Here is a 26565-nt window from a genome sequence, read left to right as displayed (position 1 = left end):
TACTCAAGTACAATAAGAACATCTAAATGTATCTATTCAATTTCACTCCGGTATCTCCTGTTGACAACTTAAGATCATCTGTAGTATATATAAATGACAGGTGTAATAACAGGATTGGCTCAACCAGTGCTGGCCCAGCGACATGTCCTGGTGTTCTTGTTCATCGAAACTAAATCCAAAGCTTTAATTTAAAGATGGGGATCAGGACGTCTCCTTGGTTGCATTTATTTTGAGTTCACTGTGTATTTTGAGTGTTGAACACTAGATACAGAGAGTACTGTCAGACAGTTTTCCCTCGCAGTCGCTATCCGAGCCTGAACACTCTGTGTCTACAGTAACAGTAGAGCCGCAGACTGCAGTGCACCGGCTTTGGTGTTCATATGCTGCGGATGTTACTCAACCACCCAGACTTCACTGCTCCTGCAGGAGCGTCTTGAAAGGCATGTCAGATCTTAGGCGAACACATCTCCTCTGCCTCCTACATGGTCTGACACCAAATGTACAGCAGAAACATGGTACAAGCACAAACCAACCCGGGTTCAAGGACAGTTCGTCCGCTCATTAATATATTCACCGCCTCCTGCTGGACTACTTTCTCTCTTTCCAGCTCTCGATCCACTGCTGCTTCCCTTTCTCTCTCTCTTCCTCCCTTTGCCTCTAACAGAGTCGTTTGATGGCTTGACTGCTCTCTTTTTGACAAGGCGTACAGTGACAATGGTGGCGAGGCAGTGTTTTGAATACAATGAAGACATCAGTATGTGTCTGGAGGTAATTAGGCCTGATTTCTCTCCCTGCGAGAAGTCAAACACTCTAAAAGGTCAGAAAAACAACTAACGCCTACAGTCTCTGGCAGTGTGGCACAGCATTTTTCGCACAAATAGTCCTTGCATCCTCTGGACAACCTTCACTCTGTTCCCCTGAGCTCAAAGGCACAAAATAAATCTGTTTCAAATGCTTTAAACGTGGCCAATTATCCTTTATGCAATGTAGGCTTGTAAACTGCAAGGTAAATTCTTATTTGTGACAATGTGGGCATGTAGGGGGTGTTTGTGTTTGCACATACGAGAGCTGGGTGAGGTCCGCGGCGTGGAGGTTCAGCCTCTCCGTCAGCCGCTCCATCAGGTCTGAGCCCTGGTCACTGGTGAGGGAGCTGGGGGAGAAACACATACAGACAGCCGGGCGTCACGTTTGGAGGTCCACACCCATTCAACATATACACACAGCTATTCAGCCGTTAAAATGCTATTTTATTTTAAGGAGATACTGCCACAATTCATACCCGCAAATGGGTCATTGCACACAAGCACAGCCACGGTTGTCTGAATGGATGTACTGCACACACGTACACACCAGCAGACAGACACACAGGCACGCACAAACACAAACAAACACACAAAGAGCCGTGCCAAGGGAAAAGGGATCAGCTGCCTCTTCAGGCTTGGTAAATCACCTGCTTTTTTCCAGCAATGAGACAAACAATAAGGTGCAAATGAAACCTGCAAGAGGTGTAATGGCTGTATCATATGGACGCGCCTTTCTCTCCCTTCTCCCTTCCCCTCTCTCATCTTTCTTTTTCTTCGCCCCCCATTCACTTTCTTTCTCTGGCCGCGCACGTACGCTCAAAGTAAAACATGATAACACAAAATACACAAACACACGCACGCGCCCTCGCGGTGAGATGAGAATAATAAGGTGCAAATGGAATGGAGGTGAAGTGTAATGGTGGTCTGATAAAGCCATGCCTCATCTCAGCTCAGTCCGTGGCTGCTCTCTCACTCAGAGAGTAAATCGCCAAGGAAATAGACCAAACAAAGGCAATCTGCAGGCCGACGCGCTGGATGGAGGAAATGAGAAGGGCATACACACACACACAAACACACACACACACACACAAACACACAGAAAGCTACTTTATAGCTGACAGCTTAACCTGGAATCACTGGGAGTGCCAAGTGACTGCAAGGTGACATGCACCAAAAAGTCAAGGATCATAATGGGACATCGTTTTGTTAGCAGAGAAATTGAACTGGGAACCAATTCCACACAGCGTTGGCCATTGACTGCATTGTCAGCTATCTTTTTCCAGATACTAAAATATACTATGGAACAATTTTACAATTCAAGGTTAAAATTTAGCTGAGATATTCTTTTGTTTAGCCTGCATTTGACACCACAATACAGCAGCTTTTTTCCCCCCCAACTGAACAGTGTACTGTGCATGAGTGGCTGATTCACTCCACCTTTGAGAGAGTGGGTGGCTCTTTTTTCTCCACTTTTTGAGGGGTTTTGAAAGTTAAAGATTCACCGAAGCAATTCCAGACACGTTTGCATCCCTCTGCGGTAATTCTAGCAACTGGAGAGCTCCAGGAGTGACTTGGTTGTTGATGCTAGTACTTTTCCCCTTGGGTTTCTCCGTCTCTTTCTCTTCTATCCAAACCATTCCACTTTCCTCCCCTCTATTCCCTAAACCCCCCACTACCACCACCACAATGTCAGGAGCTGTCAGATAAGCAAGTTTGCGAAGCCTCTCTGCAGGGTGCGAAGGAGCCGGGGATAACAACCGTGCAATCATGAGGTCTGCAGCAAATGCAGAGCCCTCTATAGGCCAACTATAGGTGACCGCTCAGTGGGCTGAGGATAGACGGGGAGGAGGAGGTGAAGATATTTTATTCAGAAGGTGACCTTTTTATTTCCCTTGGCACATAGTCAACTGTGTTGTGTGTTTACGTCTTAATCTGCGTTTCTATATGTGTGGCAATAACGTGAAAAAGATGGTGTGCCCATCGCACCTTCTTGAGCCGATGTGTGTTGAACAGGTGAAGGACAACACACTGACTTGATAACACCATGAAGGGATTTGAGAGAGGCACCAGAGGCAAAGACACAGTCGATAGGAACTTATCTTTGCTGAGCCTGAGCTGACTGAGAGGTAAGCGCGAAGGAGAGGGAGAGAACTTGGCTACCCTTTCATGACAAAGTATCATCATTAAAGCTGTAATACGGCATAGTACAACCCACACACAGGGATTTATCATTCCTGCTATTGTAATCAGGTGCAGCACAACCAGAAGTATTCATTTTTTTCATAGACGTGAATATGTGGGTGGTTTCAGACAGGAGCTGTGTCTCTTACAGGCAGTTTTACGTAACTGAACAAAGCAGACATATGCTCGGTATTGAGGTATGTATTGAGTCTGCCTTGAAACAGGTTCTACAGTACGGCGGAAAACTGAGTGGAGCAATAAACTATGATATGTGAACATCAAGACAGTTGATAATAACCTCCTAAGGACCAGAGTTAATATAAACCTATAGACATACTCAGTGTACAGAGCAGACACACAGTGACTACAGTCAGTTTGTCTGGTTATCTTTAGTTAGCTTAATTACCAGCAATTTTAGTACATTTATACATGAGGATGAAGCTATATCTGGATGCAAGGATGAATGTATATATGCACATATATAAAATGTGTGTGCATACATGTGTGTGTATATATATGAAGTAAGGTTTTGTTTTTTTCCCTTTTCTTTCTTGTTGGGTGCATAAAATAAAAAAGCTTGCAAATACATGTATATATATTGGACATGTGGTAGTAGTGATTCATGAGTTTATTGCTAGCTATAAAGGTATATTGAAATTAAGACAAAACGCACTCAACTCCCAATTTGATCTTGAAGACGGGATGCTGGATAGTTATTGTGGATAATATAAAAAGAAAGACTCGGACAGAATTTAACTTTTTAATATTACCACACGAACGTTTCCGGGTGCCCGAAATGTCCGTGTGGCAATATTAAAAAGTAAAATTGATGTTCTGTCCTAGTGTTTCCTTTTAAATAAAAGTGTATAAAAATGAAAAAGAAAAAAGAACAAGAGAGCAGCTTTTACTAGGTTTGCCAGTAATGCTTTTTGCATGTGAGTTTTTGAGAACAGTGACTGTGGTACCTGAATCATTGTAATATCAATATGTAACATTGTATATGTGAATCATACTCACTCTGAGCCGGTGATAATGTAGCCAAAGTGTCTGTCCTTCCCTCTGCTGGAAAACTCCTTCACCCCCACGTGGACCAGCTGCGTTTTGACTCTCATGTCCTTCTTCTGCGGCTCCTCTGCCTGCTTTTTCCCCGCTGGGTCCTGATTCTCCTGCATCCACCTCTGGATCTCTGAGTCCACGTGAGCGTCAGGCCCATCTGCACCACCGGTTAAACGCAGGGTGGAGCCTTCCTTTGCAGGCAAGGTCTTCACCTCCCAACGGTGGGGTACAGAAACTTGGCCCTGCGTCGTCCGGCTTTGGACATTCTCCAGTCCGGACATTTTCCGAAGGGGAGCTGGTGGCCCAATGTTGACCACTGGAGCGTCACTGAAGGCCTCCAGGTTGAGGTAGTCCAGCAGCTTGGAGAAGAAGGCTGCATGCTGTGTTGAATCAAAGATTTCTCTTTAGAATAAGGAAGGCAATTTTACTTCATTTTACATTAGGTTTCCTTTTAGAAGAGACTTTTTAAAGTTCTGAGGACAACTTAATTAATACCTTGAATAGAGACTTTTATTCTCTTAGATATGTCAATCATTTAAAGGTATACATTTGTGTTCAATTCACTGACATTTCTATGTCTGAGCGCTGGTACAAGGTCTAATGACGTCCTTTTTCCTTACAAATTAGAAAAGGGTGCATTTAGTGCCTTTACTTACTGGACTAAAAATCAAACAAAAGATCCATGGCATCATGCAGAACTTCTTTCATTAATATCGCTTTTGAAGTTACATTAAATGAAAATATTTGAGGTTAGACAACACTCAAGGCATTTTAGAAGATCCTGCAGTTGCTTTCAAGTTCTAATAATTCAACGGTAAATGCTAATCTGCACAACTTTCAAATTATCCCTATTTGAAGTAGCATTCATAAGTGAATAAAGTGTAAGTCTGGACATGTCTCGCTCCCTGAGAAATCAATTTGTTGGTTGAGCAGAGTAATTATAAATTCACCTTGTCAACAGGCTCTTTGTCTGCACCGTCTATTTGTTGGCCTGGAAACAAACACAATTTATGAGAGCAGATTGTGTGGAAAAAGTTCTCTTTTGTATTTAGCAAAGAAAAAACAATTATGACTCAAAATGAAAGACTCAAAAATACATTTGGCAGCACTTTCTATGAGGATTATACAAAGGAAGCATTATTAATGTATTTAGAAACTTATTATATATGGCAGAAAATAAACACACTAGTACCCCAAGTGTTGCCAGCTTTTACTCTCTTTCTCAACAGAAGAAACACTCACCTTGCTGTTTCATTCTCAGTGTGTCTTCCTGGTTTAGATCTTGACCTTTGTCTGATTTCAGGACCTGGTCTTGATTCTGCTGCACGGCTGCCAGTGGCTCCCTGTTACGCTCCATGCCCCCCCTGGAGTCAGCAGATCCTGGTCCTGGCTGGGTCCCAACCACAGGCCGCTCCTCATCCACCTCCTGCAGAGCCCCTGTGATGACCCCAGCCAGCTGGTCCAGGTCTTTGCCCATCAACGCCTCCATGCCGATTCTGTGTCTTCCCAACTGGTTCGCCATATTCTGGATGAATCGCTCTGGACAGAAAAAAGGGAAGAATGAAGAAGTGTAAATTTAAAACACAAGGCAAACAAACCAAAAAATAGGAATATTGTGATGCAAATATAAAAGCCAGAGTGTAAAATACCGTCCATGACACTATGAGGCTCTTTGGCGGTCAGTCGGTTTGAGCCAGCCTTGAGCAGAAGTCTGTCTAGATTAGGCCTTTGGGTTTTGGAGCCAAAAGCCACGTGAGACTGCGGTTCTGCGTGGTCATTCAGAGCTGGACGGATGTAGCTGAGGTAGTGGAGCTTTCCTTTGGGCCATGCAGACTTGACACCCGGGGCGCCCTGTTGAGTGCTCGGTACCTCGGCAAGAAGCTGCTCCAGATGGCTGCTGAGCAGTTTGTTGCCTCCTGGGTTCCGGTTGGAGTAGGTTGTACTGAGCTTGGGGTGTCTGCCCTCTCCGCTCTGGGTGAAGACTTTTGTGACTGGAGGTTGGCCAGCTCCTTTCTGATGGCTGTAGATAGTGGTCTCCTTCCAGCCCTGCTGGGGTTTCAACCGGCTGGGCTCTAAGTGACCTTCAGACTTGACGTCTTCATTCTACAACACAAAATGCCGCTTTAGAGTTCAGAGCATTGCTAATACGTCAAACATCATTTTGCCATGCTTGTTGTGTGGCTCTGGGGATGACTGATCTGCCACTTTGGTCCAGACTAAAATATCTCCACAACTATTGGATGGATTTCCATTAAATGTTGTTCGTACATACAGAGAATGAATCCTAATGACTTCAGGGACCCCCTGACTTTTGCTCCAGCGCCACCATAGCTTTACCTTTGTGGTTAGGACATAAATGTCTCCACAACAACAACACATTCACGAATTGTCATAATTTTGTTTCGCATGTGTCACAATGTCTATATACCTCCTTAGGCCAACATTAAGTTGTTGATTATGACACCAAACTACTGCAAATAACTGCAGAGACAACGACATTCCCATCATCCTCAGCAGTACTTTGTGTTTGGCGCTAATTAGCATGCTAACAGGCTAAGTTAAGATGGTGAACATGGTAAACATTATGCTAAAAATCAGCATGCTCATGCAGACAATCAGCAAAAGTTAGCATTTGCCCAAGTAGTCTACAGCCACATAAAGCTGCTAGCATGTCCGACAACTCTATGTCGTGTCTTGTCCATTTATGTAAAGCTAAAGTGACAACATTTATGTGATGAACAGCTTCTTCAGCTCTGCAGTCGTTTTTTTCCCCCCGTGAGACCATTGCATGGGTTGCGCTGGGTCAGCATTGTTGTGACAGACTTTAGTATAAAAAGAGAAGCAACCTGGGCTCAACTAGACAGGACAGGATATGAATAGGGATTCTAGATCAAAGACAACTGCCCTTGGAAATTGCATTATGGAAATCATAGATGAGATAGTGTCACTCAAAGAGTAATTTCATGCACAAACTTAAAAAGCATATCCCTTCTGTCAGAGAAGTAGCAGCCATCCCTTATCTAGAAGGAAGAAACTATGAGGTATCTGATTTCAGATTTAGCCATATGAGTTTATATTTGACACATGATGAATTATGTGTTTACATCACAATGCACTGCTACACAGGTATCTAGAGGCCGTTTCACAATTTTTGGTAATAATGCTGGCACTAAAATGTGTGATTCTGTTCTGCTCTTTGTGAAAAAGAGAAATCATTCCTTTTGTCTGAATCATAAGGGCCCACGCTTCAATTGAGCACACAATATATCCGATCCACTGAGCAGCATTATCATCCATGTCGCTGCAGCACTAATACTAGCTATCTCCCTCGGTGCCATTTTCTGTCCTTCAAATGTATATCGAGAAAATGTCATTCTTTCCAAGCCCGGCGTACTGAGAGGCCATAATGGTATTAGCACAGCGAGACGGGGGTGCTCTGCCATTCATGCTAACCATGTTTGCATTTTTCCATCACACTACCCAACAAAGGACCTCGCCTCATCAATAAGGAAGGTCCTGAACTCTTCAACTTTGCATTATGACTGCGCTGACACAGCAGCAGGAAGCGGCTCGGCTGTGAAGGACGCAGAGCACATTTCACACAAAGCCGGGGTTCCACCCTAAATATGAGGAGTGAATAATGTAAAGAGGTGACGGAAGATCTTTGTGTAAAAAGGTCTCTGCTCAGTGGGAGAGGGAGGAGAAGACAGAAAGCGAGAAACAAAAGTGGTGCGGGGACAAGAGGGCGACCTCGGCAAAAGACATAATGACTCTTTTTCTAAAGGAATAGGAAGAGGCCCTTCCATAATTTAGTTGAGGGAAACTTTGTTTGTTGACTCCGTCGATAAACATTTCTTGCCTTAACCCTGGACCTAAATGCTATATTTCTAGCCATTACATTACCACATTAAAACACAGTAAATCTTTTAAAGGGTTTTCTGAACTCAATTTAACATGGCATCTTCTGTTGTTAACCTGCATCATTTTGTGCACTTGTCACACCTGTCCAATCCACTCCAAAGTCAGCAACTGCTACAAGCCCACAGCGTGTGAGACTCTTACCTGAACGTTGGATCCCAGTCGTTGACTTCCTGGTTTTCCGTTAACATCAGACTGCGGCAGGAAGCCCAGGCCCACCAGGTACTGTTGAAGGTTTCTGCTCAGTTTCCCGTCTCTGGAGCTGCTGTAGGCGGTCAGGGGGCTCGGAGCTGAGGCCTGGTGGCGGAGAGGAACGGTCCTCAGCTTGGAGAGCTCTCTGGAGATGACCTGCTGGGTGATGTCGTCCTGCCATGTCAAACCTGGAAACAAAGATAGATATTCCCTCTGAAATTCCAAATCGAAATAAGCAGCATATGATGCAGAGTTTTCGCTGTTGGAAGAAAGCCATCGCATGGAAACAACGGCAGACTCCAACAAAATGCAATAAACTGAAAAAATTACCTTTACCCTAAGACTACGATGTAGACAATATTTAAAAAATACTTGGAGGGAAATTGACTATAAACAGTCTAAGTGTCTGTAAGATTCAACATGTAATATTGTGTTGCAAAAAATGGAAACAAAAGACTGGAAATATTGTTTCTTTGACTCAGTATTAATTGAAATGGTGACTGTAGAGTGTTTAAGTTCTCTACTTTGAAGTAATTGTTTTTAGTTGTATGATCTTTACAAGATAAACAAGACAGCAAGGATGAATCCGAATGGTAGAGCAAAAGAGGTCTACAATGACGACACACTTAAAGTAAGCCGCGTCTACACATTCAAACTCATGCACACATGTACGGACACATGTATATACACAGAGATGTGCACTCACACACACACACACACACACACACCACAGCCAGTCAACAAGCCCAGGGAGAATGTCACACTGCGGCCTGATGCCTCGCCAACATCTCTGCTAATTGCCAACACATAGTTGGGATGCAGAACTCCTGGGCAGGGGCAAAGCGCACTGGTGCCAGGACCAGATGGAGCTACCCAAGCAAAAAAGATACCCAAAACATGGCTTCATTCCCAATGAGCCAAGAGGCACAGCATTCCATCGGCAAAGAGCATAGAAATACCACAGATATCACACTTTTGTTTGAGGAGCCAAGATGTCCACTGATGACACTTCATTTCAACGCAGAAGTGTTTTTTTTTTTTAATGAGAAAGAAGTCATTATGTTGCGTGGACTGCTTACATTCCCAGCTGCCTAACTTTTTATCACACTCATCGAAAGAAACAATGCTGCTCTTAATGATGTGGACTTGTTTAATAGCAATAAATATTCAGCCTGGGTTTGAAAGAATACAAAAAAAAAATGAAAGCACCAACATAGCTGAATGTCTTCATTAGCCTGGTGACTCTGGGTATTCTCATAGATATTCATAAGCACCAGATGAGGATCTGAGCAATGCAGAGCAGCTACAGATGCCTCCAGTCATTCCTGGCAGCGCTGAATGGAGCACAAAGCAGCGTATGTTGCCGCTGTTCTGGAACGCAGCTGAGCCATCCATCCGTACAACAATGACAGTTAACTACCCATGGCTTAACCGATGTGGTGTATACTTGTTGTATATTAGCGCGGTGATGATCATTTATGCTATCATCAGTGGGGATGGGCAAATCAGCTCTGGCTGCAGCCCTAAAGGATCCATATGGTACCTGCGGTTAACTGCAGCTGGTTAAATGGGTTCATGGTGAATGTGCGACGGCGCCACAACAGGATGAAGCTGGCCTCATTGACTGTGACACCTCTATCCCCCCCTCCTGTCTCCTGGGGGATGCACTGATTTCCATACATACCATGCTGTTGTGTGTCTCTGATGGGCACACTTGAGGTATGCCGGCGCGAATTACAGAATCAAAGTGAACCATTTTGTAAAAGAAAAAGTCAGGAGTAAAAGCGGTGGGGCCTTTACATTTGGACTTCTCTCAATCAACAGTTCAGCTGATTACCCAGGCACTGACCAGCTAAATGTCGTGCAAATTCATCTGTTAGTCCGGAGGAAGAGCAAGTACTGCCAGGCTTTTTGCCTGTCACGGATAGTATTCCGTCTCAGGCAAATGCCTCAGTTAATTAACGCCTTGCCATTAGCGCAACAGCTTTTAAACAAGCGAGATATTTCTGTTGGCCTCCTGTCTCTTTTCTGTGTGACAGAAAGAGAGAGAGAGAGAGAGAGAGAGAGAGATAGAGGGGCTTCCTAAATATTCAGAGCCCATTAGATGGGATTCTGTCTACACGTCTTGTAGTTTCATCTGCTGCTTTTGAAATGCAGATTTTCCCCTTTCCTTTACTTCTGTCCACCAAACTGATTCTAAAGGAATTAATGGAGAAGAGTGTGAATAATTTTGCACCTAATTAGTCAAAAAGAAATGTGTCAATCCAAATTTATTTGAATACATTGTGTACAGTATCATTACATTTACTTAAAAAATACAATGTAGAATATTGATGTTTTCTTATATATAACTTTTTTTTATGGCTGCACTATTTCTTAAAATGCAAATATTCTAAATACCGTATGCATTATTTTACACACATTTCCCCCAAACCCAGGCTGATATATTTTGTATCTTTAAAATAAAATTCTGTGGATTTGAACAAAGCGTGACCGCGTCATCACCTCTACTGAAGTGATTTCATATTGCCATTTCTGCAAAAACAGTTGGTGAACATCTACAAGGACATAAACGATTATTTTCCCGTGAAAGAAATCATTTTGCCCGGAGTAAAAATCGGCAGCAGATTTCTTTGAAATGATCCGTCCACCTTCACAGATGCGGCCTCGCACTGAACGGTTCAATAAAAGCACTCTTGTTTTCCTCACAACAACTCAAGTTTTCAACATGACATGTTAGTGTGTGATGTGTCTGGCGTTTTTTTTTTTTATCTCTCCAGTACCATCTAGCAAGGTTGTCAAGGAACAGACAGAGCAGAATATGAGGACGACCAACAATAGGTTTTTGTCGATTGTCTGTCAAAAAAGACATTTTTGTGCAGGAAGAATGTCGTACTTCAGTGGCTGGAGTGACATCATGTCAGTTTATGGTCGCTGATTGTCCCTGACTGATGCCTCCTGTCAATGGAGCTATAATGTAAATGTCACAGTACATCATCTTACTTCACTTGTCAGTGCTATGAGAGTATCCACCGCTCCGCACAGGGTCAGGAGTTCAATCGACTGCATGTTAGTGTAGTTTACCGTGGTGCATCATGAACGCCAGGGTTACATTCTGACGTGATTCTTTCTGATGTTGAGAGTATGGAGCTCGACAGGATAAATACTGACCAGGAACTGAAAAATATGACATGAACTATTGTAAAGAAAATGTAGAATCAACCTTTTTTTGTCCTCCAGTCCAACTGACCGCTGGCTAAGCCCTATAAGCCAATGCTAACGCTAAAACTCAGTAGCTTAATCCTTATTGTTCTTATTCATTTTTATAACACTTTTACAAGAGATACGGACTGAAGGATGAGGAATAACCGATGAATTTGGAAAATTAACAATAGCTAACATAAGTTTGGGAGGGGTTGCTGGAATGTGAACGTCCCCAAATTAAATACAAATACACTGGAAAACAGGGCACCTAAAAAAACAAAAAACAATGAATACAAGGTGTTTTTGCTTGTAATAAATACAAAATCTGCCTATGGAACAAGTTAAAATTCGCTTTAATTGTTGTGTGATTGTGTCTTATATTAAATGTTATGGGTTATTTTGACTAGTAATTAGAAAAAAACCCTGTAATGTAGGAGTGTCATCAAGGTGGATGTTGTAGTCATGAGCAGGTATCAGAACCTGTAAACCCAAAAGATATTGTACATAACTAATGCCATGCCCCTTGTTTTTGTAAATAACGCTAAAGCTGGCTTACTACTGTATGTAGTAGACTAGTTAGTCGGATAGCGAATACGTTTTTTCCTAGGGATGGCGAAGACATGACCCGCCACACTCTGATTGGTTTACCGTGACATTCTTACCCGAACCAATCGCACTCCTCTTGCCTAAGCCTCATCAACCTAACCAACGATGGCACCAAGTAGGGCGGGTCGTGCCTTCGCCATCCTCGGAAAAAACTAATTTGCAGTCAGGAGTTCGGGATGACTACAGATTGTTGCTCTTGTTTACTACAACCCTCAATATGTGGCAAAATCCACAGCTAGACAGACCTGCCCTGTCTAGATATGGTTACCATGCTATGTTTGGACATTTGGTGTTCAGGGGCGGTGTTTGAAATTAAATGCTCCATCCTTTTGTATTGTACATCAAATTAGTACATTACTTGAATTAGCTCTCGTGTGTATCGTCACACAATCCCAGTCTGCACGCACACACATTTAGCAGAGCCACAATGACTCCACAGCAATATGACAGCAGCTATGAAATGTGTATAGACGAGCTGCACACGGTGAATACTAACGCTGCTTGGCTTTAGGTGCTGTGTCGTATAAAAGTAATTTGCAGTCGGGTGACAGGGCCTTGCATTCAAAAGGTATTGATGAAAATGGAATACCAGACATTGTGTCCTGCAGGGACACAGCCAGACAACCCACGCCCTTTTGTACAAGGGTCAATTTCTATTGATCTGAATGACATTGGTGTTGTGCAGTGAGCAGAGATTGTGCGATTTCTACCTCTGATGAAAGATAAAGAGGATTGTAAATCGATTCCATTGATGCTCCTCAATATTTTTTTTTCTCCCCTTCATCTCTTCAATTTAGGTTACAGTACAACAGTCTCAGTAACCCTGTCTGAGCTGGAAAAGAAAATGTGCACCCCACGTCTCAAAGATGACACTTCAATAGCTGTTGAGCTGATAAGAATAGCGTACCACCGAGTATTAACAGTGCATTGTGGATTCATCCAAAGATAATGCTCTGTCTCTGTGTGACTCTACAAGGCAGAAAAGGGGGGAAATGATTCAAAGTGATGATGTCATGTCTGCGGCGTCTGTAAATGGGCGTCTACAAACACAAGGTCAGAGTCGTGAAGAAAAGCATCCAAAGCATTTGAACACCTATTTAAAAACGGAGCAGGGGAAAATGACACACCGGATCTCTTCTGATCCTCCTCACTCTCATTTGTTTATTTCTAAGCAGTAATTAGAATAAATGTGTGGTCTCGCCTTGCCTAATATTCATCACTTAATTTTCTTCCCCCTCTTTTTTTTTTTTTTGATTTTCTCCAACCAACTGCTTGCTCTTAATGATTTTCAACATTTGTTCACGCCTGTTAAAAGATATCAAGCTCAGAATGGCCTGCAAAGCCAATTATATTTAGAGGGCTGATGCGCGTGGTCACGGTCTGTGTCAAAGGTTCCTACTGCCCCCTGGTGGTTTATAACTGTACTTACAGGCTGCCAAATGTGTGGAGAAAATATTTTTTTTAATTATTTTTTTTTAAACACAATTTTCGAATAAGTTGGTCTGTATTTTCCTACAAATGAATTCTTACTTTCTCTTGTCTTTTAGTATTTAGGAATTTTCTTGGAAGAACTGCTACATTTAATCCTGAGTAACTGGTCATCCATCATTTATTTATCATCAAACGCTTAGCTCTATGTGTCTCTATATTTCACATATGATTCGTACCAAATTACTTATTTCTTTCCAGGAAACTTCCAAGGAAATTATCAAGAAATTACGGGCCTGTGTAAACATGATTCTAACAAGCTAGTTTTACTCATTTTATGGGCAGAAAATACCTTTCCAAGAGTTGTCTGTTAGACACAAACAAGCCAAAGTCATTTATTTTTGCAGTTATAGCAATGGCTCCATAACAGCAGACTGCCTGGAGGCTCCAGTCATTTCTAGCTGTTGTGTGGCTGCAACAAGACAAGACATGAATACAAAATCTGCAATGTCAACGGGAGACAACTGAGGAGATGCATGACTCCAGCATGGCTCCAAGGTTGGGGAAACTTGAACCCTTAAATTCCTGCTGCATTCATAATGAGCTATTTAGTTACTTCTGTTATGAAGACATCCTATTGTAGATGCACGGTGCGCCCCTGAAGATGTAACCTGTTATAGCAAACACATTAGCTGCTGCCATTGATTGAGTAGGAGAGACTGCCTAAGGTGATGCACACTACACACCTCACAGTTACTCATCCACAACATTTGCTCTAAATGTCCCACCAGCATACAAGCCAATGAGATTGGCTGCAGGAGTTAGAGGAGATGATGGCGAAACAATGGCCCGATATGAGTCAAATGACCTGTTCTAGCTCAATTGTGTCGCACTACGCTAGCCAAGGAGACAGCTTGGCTTATTTGGCTTGCGTCACACAATGGCAGTGGACGAGCATTTGCTGTAAGCCCTGTACATGACTGATAACGGCTGCTGAACAAGGAGGGGGGGACACACACACTCGGACAAAGACAGACAGGCAAACAGGCCGTATTTACCTCTGTGAGCCAGTTTCTGGAGGAGGATCCTGAGGCGTTGCACAGCAGAGGAAGAAATATCGTACGTGTACAGGTCTGCAGCGGCCAACTCCTGGCACCTTCCAAACACTCCGTCTACAGGAAAAGAAAATGGGGAAACTGTGAAAGCTGTTTCATGAGGGGTATGTGTTGATAGCTGAAAGTGAGACGCACACATGAGAAAGATGTAAGAGATTTGAAGCCCATCTGCCCAGATCAAATGCTGCACTGGTGTGTGGCACCTGCATTGTGTCCGTACCCATAACGTCCTGTTTTGAGAGGGGGGGGGGGGTTAATAGCTGACATTTTTCCTCTGACAGCATCGCGATAAGCAGCCGTTTGTGGCAGGAAGGACTTTATCAGGGACCCTGGTGATCTCCCTATCAGCAGGCCTCCCGCCTCACTCAATACAGGTTGCTAGGCGATCCACGCAACAGAGTCCCTATCAGCCCCATAATTCAATGGCTGGTCTAGACCTCAGAAGGATGCTGAGGATCAGGGGGTCAGAAAGCAGCGTGCAGACGTAACGCCTGGAATATAAATGACTGCTGTCGTCTTCTCTCAGTCGGAGAGATAAATACATGCATCTTGTTTTTGGCTAAACTCACTAAATGAAAGTCCAACTCTCAGATGATCTCTGGAGATGAATCCTGCAGCTCCGATCTGAGCCATCTCATCTGTGTGTGTGTGGGTGTGGGTGTGCAATCAGGTAACGTGTACGAGCATGTGTGAGGATGCCACTGTGATTAGATCTAATGATGTGAATCAACACTTTGTCATGCACCACAGCGTCCCGTTAATTAGGCCCAAGATGTCGGACAATGACAGCAAACATCAAACAACATTGATGCCCGGTGGCACGTCGGGGACCGTAGAATACACAAACACTGATCCTTTACATGCAAATATGTTGTCTCCTCATGCACATGTATGATCAATAACATCTTTTAATCATCTGTGCGATTTAGCATTTTGACTCAAAGAGCGGAACGTGGAGCTTCACCTTTGCATCAAAAGCAAAAAAGAAAAATATTCTTTAATAACTGCTCTTTTTTTATTTCATCTATAAAAATCAGCGAGCATCAGTTTTCCCCCTCGACTAAAAATAATGTAATTACAGTGCCGTGTTCAGTGTAAAAGTCAGCGACTGATGATTACAAAGATAATAACGTGATGTCAGTCTCTAAATTGAATTCTTATTCTAAATGAGAAGCGGTTGTTTTCCTGACCCCCCCCCCCCACACCCAACACCCCCTTCGCCTGTGACCCGTTAAATGACAGCTCTGTACAGGAAGAAGCCCGTGGGAGGTGTTGAATTAGCATAGACAACACAGTTTAACACTCGGGAGTTATTTTAGGATCTCAAACATCCCACCTACAGATGCACAGATCGTCACAGGCATCTGAATCACAAGACGTCAACCGTCTCCTTACTCTTTGCCAACAGACCCTCTTCTCTAATGGTTTCATCGCGGGTGACATGGTTAATATAAATACATGAGGTTTTGTCATTTTGTCATATAGACTTTTCTCAAACACGTCTGGTTGGATTTATTTTTCCCAGTCAAACAATAACACGTATTATGTAAGAAATGAGGGAAGGTGACATAACAAGTCACCGGAAACTGTAAGACGCTTGATGCTCTGCATTCCTAATTGGGTTCCATGGCTGGTGTTAAACATGTTACTTCCTTCTCCGTTGTCAGGTGCATTCCCGATAGCCACCAGGCACACACACACACACACACACACACACACACACACACACACACACACACACACACACACACACACACACACACACACACACACACACACACACACACACACACACACACACACACACACACACACACACACACACACACACACACACACACACACACACACACGGCTTCTGTGCGTTAAAAATAGAAGTCAGAGAGGTATTTTACAATAACAACAAAGAAATCCTTGTTTGGCAAACATTATAGTTGATTGATTGATTTATCGACGCGATGCCGAAGCATTCGGAGCCACGTGCATGATGAATCACAAAGCACCGTTCAGTCACTTTCAAGTTTGTATTCACAATACTGAGATTATCGAGCAACAATGGTTCATTGTTAGTTCACAGTTTGCAGGAAAACGCTAAAAACAACATTTTAATTTAAGGGTTGGAGGAGCGCAGCATGGGTCTGGTGCATGAAGGGTTGCTCAAATCTGAAATTAACAGAAATGCAGGGAAATTAAACATCAGGGAGTTTTTCCTTAAATATGTCAGCAGATAACAGACAGCATTAGTGCTATAGATCCATAGGGCCAACACATCCAAGGCTATTTGGGAATGAAGCTAAATCTATCAAGCAGAGCAGAACAAAGTGATTTTCTAATGATCGTCTGTCAGGTTAAGGGTGATATTAAGCCGACGATGGATCAAGTTGTGCCTTGTGTCACTGTGACCAACAAAAGGCAACTGCAATGCAAATGATCCTGGATCAGTCCAATCCATAATGCATGGAACAGTCAACAAAAGCAATCAATCAACGTACAATCCCACAAATGCTGACAGGAATAAAGACGAAGATTTTCAGCCAAAAAAGAAGGTAAAGAGCTGTAAATCCAGACACCGTCTCTCCTCCCGCTGTGACAGACAGAGCGACGCCCGGCTGCTGCGAAAGCTATTTAAACTGTGAAGGCTAATGCTCTGGGATAACAGGAGCGAACACTAAAGCTGACAGTCAGCAAAGCATTTTCTAAAAGACTGTATGTCGGAAGGAGGAGAAGACAGACCCGGGAGACAAATTAAGACATATTGGAACAGGTGTATGAGCTGTGCAACTCAGGTCATGAAAAAATGAATAGGCCCGAATCAACGCACCGAGACCGGCCAGATGTAGACTAATAAAGAAAAGAACAGAAACTGAAGTGCTTACAGATTATTCAGGTCTTTTTTTGAATGTGAACATTGTGGCTTTGAAATGATAATTACATTTATTCATGCACTGCAATCTACATGTAAATACAGAAATTAATAAAGATAAACCAGACTCTCAGAGCTACATCACAACAGACCGCATATTCAATTGCTGTGAAATGACTTCTATTGTAACATTTTATTGTTATCTTTAATTCTATTATATTTTCACATATTTGCCACCAACGAGCTTGTGTCTTTTGTTAAACCTTTTGTACAGTTTCTTCACTTCGCACTTCTTGATTATTTTTGGATTTTGCACCAACTGCGTAGCCGCTCTTTCTTCGGCAATGAAGATTGTTTTGGATTATGTGGCGGTTACTTTAAAGTGTTTATGCTACAGTTGAACCAGTTGCAAGCTTCGATCAATAGAAGTATCACCTAAAACCGTTTAAATCTAAAATACAGTGCGGACGTGGAGGCAAGATAACCACCGATCGATGAAACGCCGTCGGTTAAGTGTTTATTAGGAGACAACCGGTGCCCACAGGGACGCTTGTAGCACTTATCCGCTGTACTTTAGCTTAGCTTATCATACCGGTAAGCCACAGACTGTGGAGCGTTGCATTAAAACTAAATGAATGTCCGGTCTCGGGGTAATCACATATCCTTTTAGAGGAACCCCTGAGAATGTATTTCCCTGAAGATGGAAATAAAGATTTGAAGAGGTTGGCTCCGAAATGAGACATGACAGCTGAAGATGTAATGATATATGGAGGACGGTAATTGACCTACTAAATCAATGTCACAATAACTTCTACAGTAGAAGAACATATTGAAGGAGCTTTTTCTCCTCAGTTATTAAAGCTGCTACATGTACCCCTTAAAAAGTATTCCCAATTAATCAAAGTAGTTTGTCATTTCAGCCCAAAAACTCCATGGTTGTCAGCCTGTTTGTCAGATGAGAAGCCGACTTATTTTTAACTTCTGTGTGATATTAAAGAGCCATCGTCACGACTCAAGAAATGCAGGATTGGACCCATACGCAGACAAAGCAGGCGAGTCAGAGGTGGATGGATGGAAAATGACAGTGAAGAGGGCTGCAGAGGGGCGACGGAGAGACAGACTCAGACCCCCCATTGTTTCAAAAATTGAAAATCTTGAGTGTTAAGCCAACGTTATCTTTGTAAGCTTCATATGAGCCACCTGATAGCAGAAAGATTAACAGGTGAGCGGAAGCAACAGCAAGCTAAAAGAATGAACCAGAGGGCAGTTGGTTACAAACTGGTGCTGATCGACACCATGCAGAGAGCAGCTCTCCCCATCAGCCATTTTGCATGGCAACAGCACGGGTGAGGAAGAGCACGGTCGGCCTCGCCCAGAATAAACCAGGTTACTCCTTCGGGGACCAGGGGAAGAGTTGAAGTGGCAGACCTAGTTACTCCCACTCATCCCTCTGTCTGTGCGGCGGCTGCTGCTGCTCATCAGGAGTCCAACGGAGAGTGACAGAGCGTAAATGTAATGTATGTAGAGGGCTATGAAGCAACTAAATAAGGTCTCATTACTTGCATATTACGTAGAACATTAATCATTCTTGCCTGTATATATTTGCCTTTATCGAGCACAGCGCCTGTAATTGTATTTCGGCGTGAGAGGGATGATGTGAGCATGATATAGGACTAAAATAGACAATGAGAAGATGAAAAGATGTGGGAAAAGAAATGGCCATCCAGGTCATAGCTGTGCGGGATATTCTGAGGTAATATGGATCTTCCACACCCACCACGACCCTCCGCTGTGCCTCTGGGGGATTTCTGTCGAGGTATCAGCAATTTCCCTCTATTAAGCTACACACTCTCCTCTGTACCAATGCATACTGTGTAATTAAAGTCTTTTATATTTCCCTTCTGCGCTGCCTCCTCCTTCCTCCTAAACTGGGTTAATATGGAAATAAAGGTAGAGATCTCCAAATTTGCTTCTCTAACTTGCTGCAAATCTAAAAACTCACTATTAGATCTTATCATATCACCGTCAACAGGTCTCTTTGAAACCCGTCTTTAAACAATAGTTAGGTAAGAAGATACCACTCTCATGTCTGTGCGCTAAATGTAGCTACAGTGTATTTTTGCGTTTTTATCTGACTGTAGATGGCATCTCTCTGCAAAGCACTTTGGTGAACATTTAATGATTGACTCATCCGGAATCAGCAACTATTTTGACATAAAGATATAAAAGTAAATTGAATATCTTTGGCTTCTGGGCTGTTGATTGGACAAAGTCATTTGTGGATATTACATAAAGCTCTGCGATATTACAATTGGCATTTTTCACAATTTTTGAACATCTTACAGACAAAATCATTGACTGATTACTAGAGTAAATAATCAATAGTGAAAATGAATTGATATCTGTAAATACACAAGAGGTTAGTAATAAACAAATGAAAAACTCAAGTAGCCACTCACATACTGTAACTAGGGAGAAACCCAGACACTAAACATAATAAGCTCAGGTCTTTTTCATCCTCCTCTCTTATTGATATATTAATATTCAAATGGTTTCTTGTCCTGTTTTTCATTGCTTGTCTTGTTTGTTACTCCACGCTGTCTCCTATAGGTCACATCATGTTTTGCATGTAATTATATTGTCTGCCAACGAGCACGAGCTCCCTTCGCTGGCTTCATCTCGTTTGTGAAATTGATTGTATGATGAATCTGCAGAAATAGAATGAAGCAAACAACCTCAAAGCGCAGGCATGCAATCATTAAAAGCAAACACGCAGTGGGATGGATGTGGATCTCCAGTGTGCACGTAAGAACCATATGGTGCCGAAGCCTTCCTCTACGGGAGAATACATTAACCTTTCACGACGGCTCTCTCGTGAAGATGATCCTCGATATCGACATGCTATAAATCCCCTTTTAAAAATTGAAGCCCCCCTCCCATCCCCCCTCCCCGTCGTGTGTGATTCTGCTGATTGCCACGCTGTGAAAAGCCCCGACATTTCCCCTCCATTCATCAGGTGACACATTGTCATGGAAACAACTGACACAGACACATCCATCCTCCGCGACGAGATGGTTCTAGATGCGGTCGTGACAATTTGCGGTTCGGGTGAACCTCGACGTATAAAAGAGGAAACATCCTGGTATTGATCCTAAGCTTTGGTAGTTAGATGAATTAAATGATTAATAGCTATGTTGTGCTGTTTCTTGCTGTTGCAGCCTGTCTCCCAGATGTTTTAATGCTTTACTTAAACATGACTCATATGTCTAAACTGAGCTGGTACAAAATGCTGTGAGCAAGCTCTCCAATGACGATCTTTCTCTCCATAAAGCCCTGAATGATTAAAAATAGCGGGGAGTGCTGGGTCGATGATGTAATGAGGTGTGGTGGGCGTACATGACTCTCTGGGTCTGACTTACCATTGACGCAGAACTCATACGGTGAACAGAGCTCGTCTTCAAACAGGCAACCTGGAGGTGAGAGAGAGTGAAACACAAGACATATTAATAGATGCTCTTAAAGTTGATCTACAAAGATTTGGAGAATCGATGAATCATTTAGGTCATTTTTCAAACGGAGATGACGTAAATGAACTTGTTCGAGCTTCTCAAAAGGAAGCATTTGGTGCTTTTCTCTTCTTTATACCATGTAGATTGAATACTTTGGGGTTGTTTACTACTAGCTGGACAAAACAAGCATTTTGAATGGGACACAGTGATGGACAGTCTTCACCATTTAAGGATATTTGATCTAAACAATAAATAATTAATGAATCAAAAAACGAATTGACTGACATGATTAGGCATTTTGGAAAGTATGTTTATTTGTTTTCTTTTTGAGAGTTATATGAGATTGATAGCACTTTCACATCTGTTAGTTAAACATGAAGCTGCTGCTAGCTGCTAGCTGATGTTTGGGGGAAACAGCTAGCCCTCTCTGCCTAGCCTTGTCAAAAAGTAACAAAACCCCCCAGCACCTCTAAAGATATCAATGAATATCTTGTTTTATCAGTGCAAAAGGTAAAAATTACAATTTGTAGTTTTGTTACCCTTGGATAGAGGGAGGCTAGCTGTTTCCCCTTGTTTCCAGTCTTTATGCTAAGCTAAACTAACCTGCTGCTGGCTGTAGCTTGAAATTTACCACACAGGTTTACGAGAATGGTATCGATCTTCGCATATAACTCACAGCAAGAACGCAGATAAGTGTGTATCCCAAACTGTCCGACTATTCCTTTACGAAAATTAACTGCAGCCTAATTTGATCTTATGGATCACTGTCAACTGAAGATGGAAGAAGAGAGAGATTGTAAACCAGTCCAGGAGGTATACTTTAAATGGCATCAAGGAAAACATTACAAATAGCTTGATATAAGTATGAATGGAGACCATAAGCATAATGCAGTATACACAATGGACAACTAAATGAGCAGAAAATGTACTATATTGCAGAACCAAATTAGCCTAATGTCACAAATTCTAAATATTTCACCGCTCCATGAGAGAAGCCTCCAGCTTAGTGATGCATTAACTCTGGCCGAGGGCCTCGCTGCTAATGGCAGAGCCATCAATCATCAATTAGTGCGACTTCTCCTATCCTGTCTCTGACACTAATACCCCAACGTTTCCATATATGAATGCTGTATGAATATTAATGATTTTGTAACGCTCGGACCAGGGCTGGGTGTTCCAGACTAATAAATGAGCAGATGGCATGGAGCATTATGGGTAGCTGTTCCCTGTGTTCATATTTCACACGTGGGAGTTGCAGCGAGCAGAGGACTAATTGTTCTGCTCGGCGATCTGCACAGGTGATCCTCAACATTCAAACGTTTCCAGAAAAAGATATTCTGTGGGGTGAAAACTCTTCTTGAAGTGTTATTTTCTGTCACATTCAGGGTCAAAAAAGGAAATAATCCGACCTTCAGCCAAGAAATGAGCCATTTGGGTTTGTTCAAAAAGCTCTCGATAGGCTCAGACTACAGTGTTGCAGTGTTGGCAACAGAAAGACAATCTGTAAACAACTAGGTCAAGCCTCAGCACTTTTTCGTCAAGTCTTTTATCTTTGATATTTCCCTGCTTCAGCTCATCAGTAGGAGTGACGTGATTGGATGCACCCTCTTGGCCCGGTGGCCTCGACGGACAGCAATGAGCAGCTTGTGACCGTGAATAAAGAACAGGCTGAGTAGGAGGAGAGGCTTCAGTCAGACCTCTTTAATAATGAGAAGAGACAGGTCGGGAAAGTCTGTTAATCCCACAGAAGGGAAAGATAATCAGGACAGGTGTGGATGAGACAGGCAACTTTTCAAGCATCACTTGTTCCAAGTTTGTTCAAGTTTCCGTTTTTATTCTTTTATCGTTATTAAAGTCTAGTCGGCGTGATAACTTCATTATACAGACACAACATGCAGCCATTTTGTTTGGAAGTCGAGGTCACATTTTATGAGATCACATCTTTTGGAGGTAATGGCTTCAATATGTCAGCAACATGGCTATTTGATGATGTCGAGTGAGGGATCATAACAGAGCTGTAAGGTCGCTCAGCTCTCCAGAACAAAACTAAAAGGCAGAACGTCCTGAACTGAAGAGAAACAACTTACTGCTCCAACACCAAGACCACAAATGGCTTTTCTGAAAACTCATACTTCACTGTAATTCTCATTTTTATGGACAGAGTAAGCTACATTTTGCTAGGTTAACCATAACTCTAAAATGCTGCTGTCGGTTTAAAACTGCACATGGGCCATAGATTATTTAGTTCCACAGCTTCCTGCCCCAGCAGACCCATGATGACACTCCTTCCCATTGATATTACACATAATACTATACGGCACTATATAAAAAACTAGAATTACCACCTCACGGTTCTATGCCTCCGTCAACCAGGCAACGCAGTTTACATGTCTGTCCAAAAGCTCATCACGTCCTCATTTGACCCTATTAGACATATCAAGTTATTGCCAGAAATGTGATTTGTGACGTCTGTAAACTCTGACCTTCAAAATCGTATAAGATCCTGATTGAGTCAAGGTGGACGTTTGTGCCAAATTTAAAGAAATTCCCTCCAGACGTTCGTGAGATATGACGATCACGAGAATCAACGGACGGACACAATACCCGCTATCACCAGCCCGAAGGTGGAGACCAAAAACAGAGCAAAAAGAGGAAAGACACACAACTTCTAATTAATTAGAATTTAACATTTTACCAAGAAAATTGATTTAGCTGCAAGATGACTTCAAGACTTCAAGAAAGAGCGGCGCGTCCTTCTTGACCAAGCATCCCACCACACTGCAATTAGCGTCACTCGATTCAACTTTACCTCCACGTCACTGTCTCGCTTAATTCATCAGGTTCTCTGGGAGGCCTTGTCAGCTCTCAATATTAATTACAACTTCCATTAAATGAAGCATCCTGTCAAGCATAGTGAGTCAGACATTGTGTGTGTGTGTGTGTGTGTGTGTGTGTGTGTGTGTGTGTGTGTGTGTGTGTGTGTGTGTGTGTGTGTGTGTGTGTGTGTAATAGGCAGGGACATAGAATTGATAACGCCACATCCCCTTTCTCCTCCACCATGCCAGAGATGATTAAAATGGCGCCTTCTAATTAAAATGCAATCACAGTGGATGCTGCTGATTACCTCAGGCGGAAAAAAAACAGAAGGACGCTCGACTCGTCGAGACTGAAGAAGAAAGCTGGTCGGGGAAAAAAAAGGTGTCCGGGTTTTATAGTAATGAAGCATCCTGACAAAAGAATGGCCACACTGTCGTGTGTACACGATCATTTCACAAAGAAAAGAAAATCACCTTTCGGAAGAAGAGCGACACTTGCTATTGAGTGTCGGTGCTCTGTTGCCATGTCAACCTCATCACAGTAGCTCATCAAAGGGAAACTAGTCAGTTGGCGTAAGAACAGCCTCAGTGGGATTTAGTGGATCAACAGAGACTATTTTAGTGTGCTTTTGGTATTAAATCACAAAAACTAAACCTGTTCAATGTGTAATCTATATTTTTCATCTCGTGTCCCAATGTGTCGCGGTGACATCTTCAAATGACTTGTTTTGTCATGAAAAATATATTTAGTTTACGATCACAGAAGACTGCAAATAACGGCACAGAGTCCCATTTGAAAAGCTGAAACTAGTAAACTGCTTTTACTAATGTGTAAAACAACATGTGAATGAATATACTTTTAGTAAATATTCTTAAATGACAGATTTTTGCAGCTCTAGATAATTGATCAGGCTCTCAAATGTGAAGATTCACTGCTTTGTGAGCTTTAAGTTATTGTAAACTAAACATCTGGACGAAATCATACATTTTCAAGTGTCCTCTTGAGCTCTGGAAAAGTGCATTTTTCACTATTTCCTAAGATTTTTTTGACTTAATGATCAATTAATCATCAAAATAAATTCCAGATGAATAGATAATGAGTTTAGTCTTCAGCAGCACTAGATGTGAGCTAAGTCCAGGTGTTGTAAATGTGCAGAAGCTTCCCTTCCCAAAATAGTGTGACCTAATTTACAACTACAGTATGCAAGGAGAATCCAGGAGGTCAATGGATGCAGTACGTTCACAGCTTTCAGATTCACTGGTAGTTACATGGCCTGTATTCTCATCATTCTTTGAAATCAGAGATACTTGAAAGAACTGAAACCATACGGATCTCCCAGTGATTTTTCTCAATCTGTCGTTGCAGATTAAATGCAATATGTTAGAGAGGTTTTGCATAAAAACACTTCCAGAAATGCATGCAAGAATTTGAATTAATTAACTGTGGCCTAAACCTCTCAAAAGCCTCTATTCACAGCTGTGTACTGTAGCAGAGAAACATTTTCCAATGATGCCCCCTGCCTGCCTTATTACCACAGACTGCTATTAAGGGCAGCAAGTGTCTGTATAAGTAAGCAAGGATTAACACACACACACACACACACACACACACACACGCAATTCACCTTAAATTAAAATCTTAGCTACACGGCGTGTCAGGGACATAACAACATACCCTCGGTGGTGTGAAATCAGAGAGGAGCGTGTTTAAAGGGAAAAGCTCATCTAAGGTCATTTAAGGAAAAGCAATTACATTAGAATGACGGAGAGTTTCTCATTAGATATAACCACATTAATATCTCAGATAAGCTCCACGTGTACATTATCGACCTTGCCTGGAACATCGAATATGTCCTGATGAGGCTCAACCCAAGGCTGAACAAGAAGTCAGAGACTTTATCGCTCACTTTCCCCTCACAGGTGGTTGGCCGGTGCCGGGAAACCATCTGTGATGTCTGAGGGGCCAAGGAGGATGCTGGGAATTCTGGCAGCGAGGACAGCCACTCCCAGAGCCTGCTGCAGTTTAGGACACATTTCACTCACTCTCTGGGGCCACCGACATATCTTTTATTATAATTATAAGCTGCGACCAAGGACACCTGACTCATTTTTACTCACACACCTGTACTGCCAGCCAAAAAAGCCATTTCAGAACAGTGCAGCGGGTGACAGCGGCAATAAAAGTGCAAGTGAATTGAAAAAGGGAGCGCGGCTGGATCAAGGACAGCCGAGAAGAACATCACCTGCAAGCAAATTAGCATCAGCTTGACACCATGTCCGCAGATTTAAACAGCTTGTGTCATTAAGGCGCTCTCCTGCTAAAATTAAAGATGGCTCTGAGCTTTTGTCTGCTCCGAAAGGTCTGTTCCTGTCAAGAGCTGCACTTCACATTTCAGCAATGGTAGCTCAATATTTTCATACACTCCTCATGCACTTTTCATCTTAACATGACAAGACGCTGTTATTACAGTAGTTTAAATAATGCCGTGACATTCTGTGCACCGACATTTCATGAGGAAACCTTTCTGGGGTGAAACACGCTGTTAACAATTCATTTTCCCACCACAAAATGACCACGAGCTACGCTACTGTTGAGGTTTGTATTATTTTACAGATTAATTTTGTGCATAGAGGCAAAGTTTGACACTTTCAGAAAAATACACTTATTTTCTTTCTTGCTGAGAGCGAGACGAGAAGATCGAAACTACTCTGACTTTGCGCTGAATATAACGCAGCCAGTTAGCTTAGCTTAGCACAAAGACTGGAAGCAGGGGGAAACAGCTAGCCTGGGTCTGCCGGCTTCGGCTGTAGCTTTCATATTGTAGACATGTTCTGATCTAACGCTCCACAATAAAGCAAATAAGTGTGTTTCCC

General features: G+C 42.5%; 1 protein-coding gene across 1 annotated transcript in view; it reads right to left on the bottom strand.

Annotated features, from left to right (window-relative positions):
• Positions 1-26565, bottom strand: part of ptprn2 (protein tyrosine phosphatase receptor type N2) — a 109142-nt gene that overhangs the window by 75140 nt on the left and 7437 nt on the right. Inside the window, exons 2-9 of the mRNA XM_076080735.1 lie at positions 20786-20836; positions 14447-14560; positions 8103-8338; positions 5690-6143; positions 5283-5579; positions 4991-5031; positions 4002-4420; positions 1064-1150 (exon numbers count right to left, since the gene is read on the bottom strand). Of these exons, the coding sequence (XP_075936850.1) occupies positions 1064-1150; positions 4002-4420; positions 4991-5031; positions 5283-5579; positions 5690-6143; positions 8103-8338; positions 14447-14560; positions 20786-20836 (1699 nt within the window). The remainder of the gene's footprint in view (positions 1-1063; positions 1151-4001; positions 4421-4990; positions 5032-5282; positions 5580-5689; positions 6144-8102; positions 8339-14446; positions 14561-20785; positions 20837-26565) is intronic.

This window comes from Anarhichas minor, unplaced genomic scaffold (assembly GCF_050575085.1).
Source record: "Anarhichas minor isolate MPS153535 unplaced genomic scaffold, ASM5057508v1 ptg000074l, whole genome shotgun sequence".
NCBI classification, from domain to species: domain Eukaryota; kingdom Metazoa; phylum Chordata; class Actinopteri; order Perciformes; family Anarhichadidae; genus Anarhichas; species Anarhichas minor.
The sequence above is the reverse complement of the archived record's forward strand: the minus strand, read 5'-3'. Positions and strand labels throughout refer to the sequence as shown.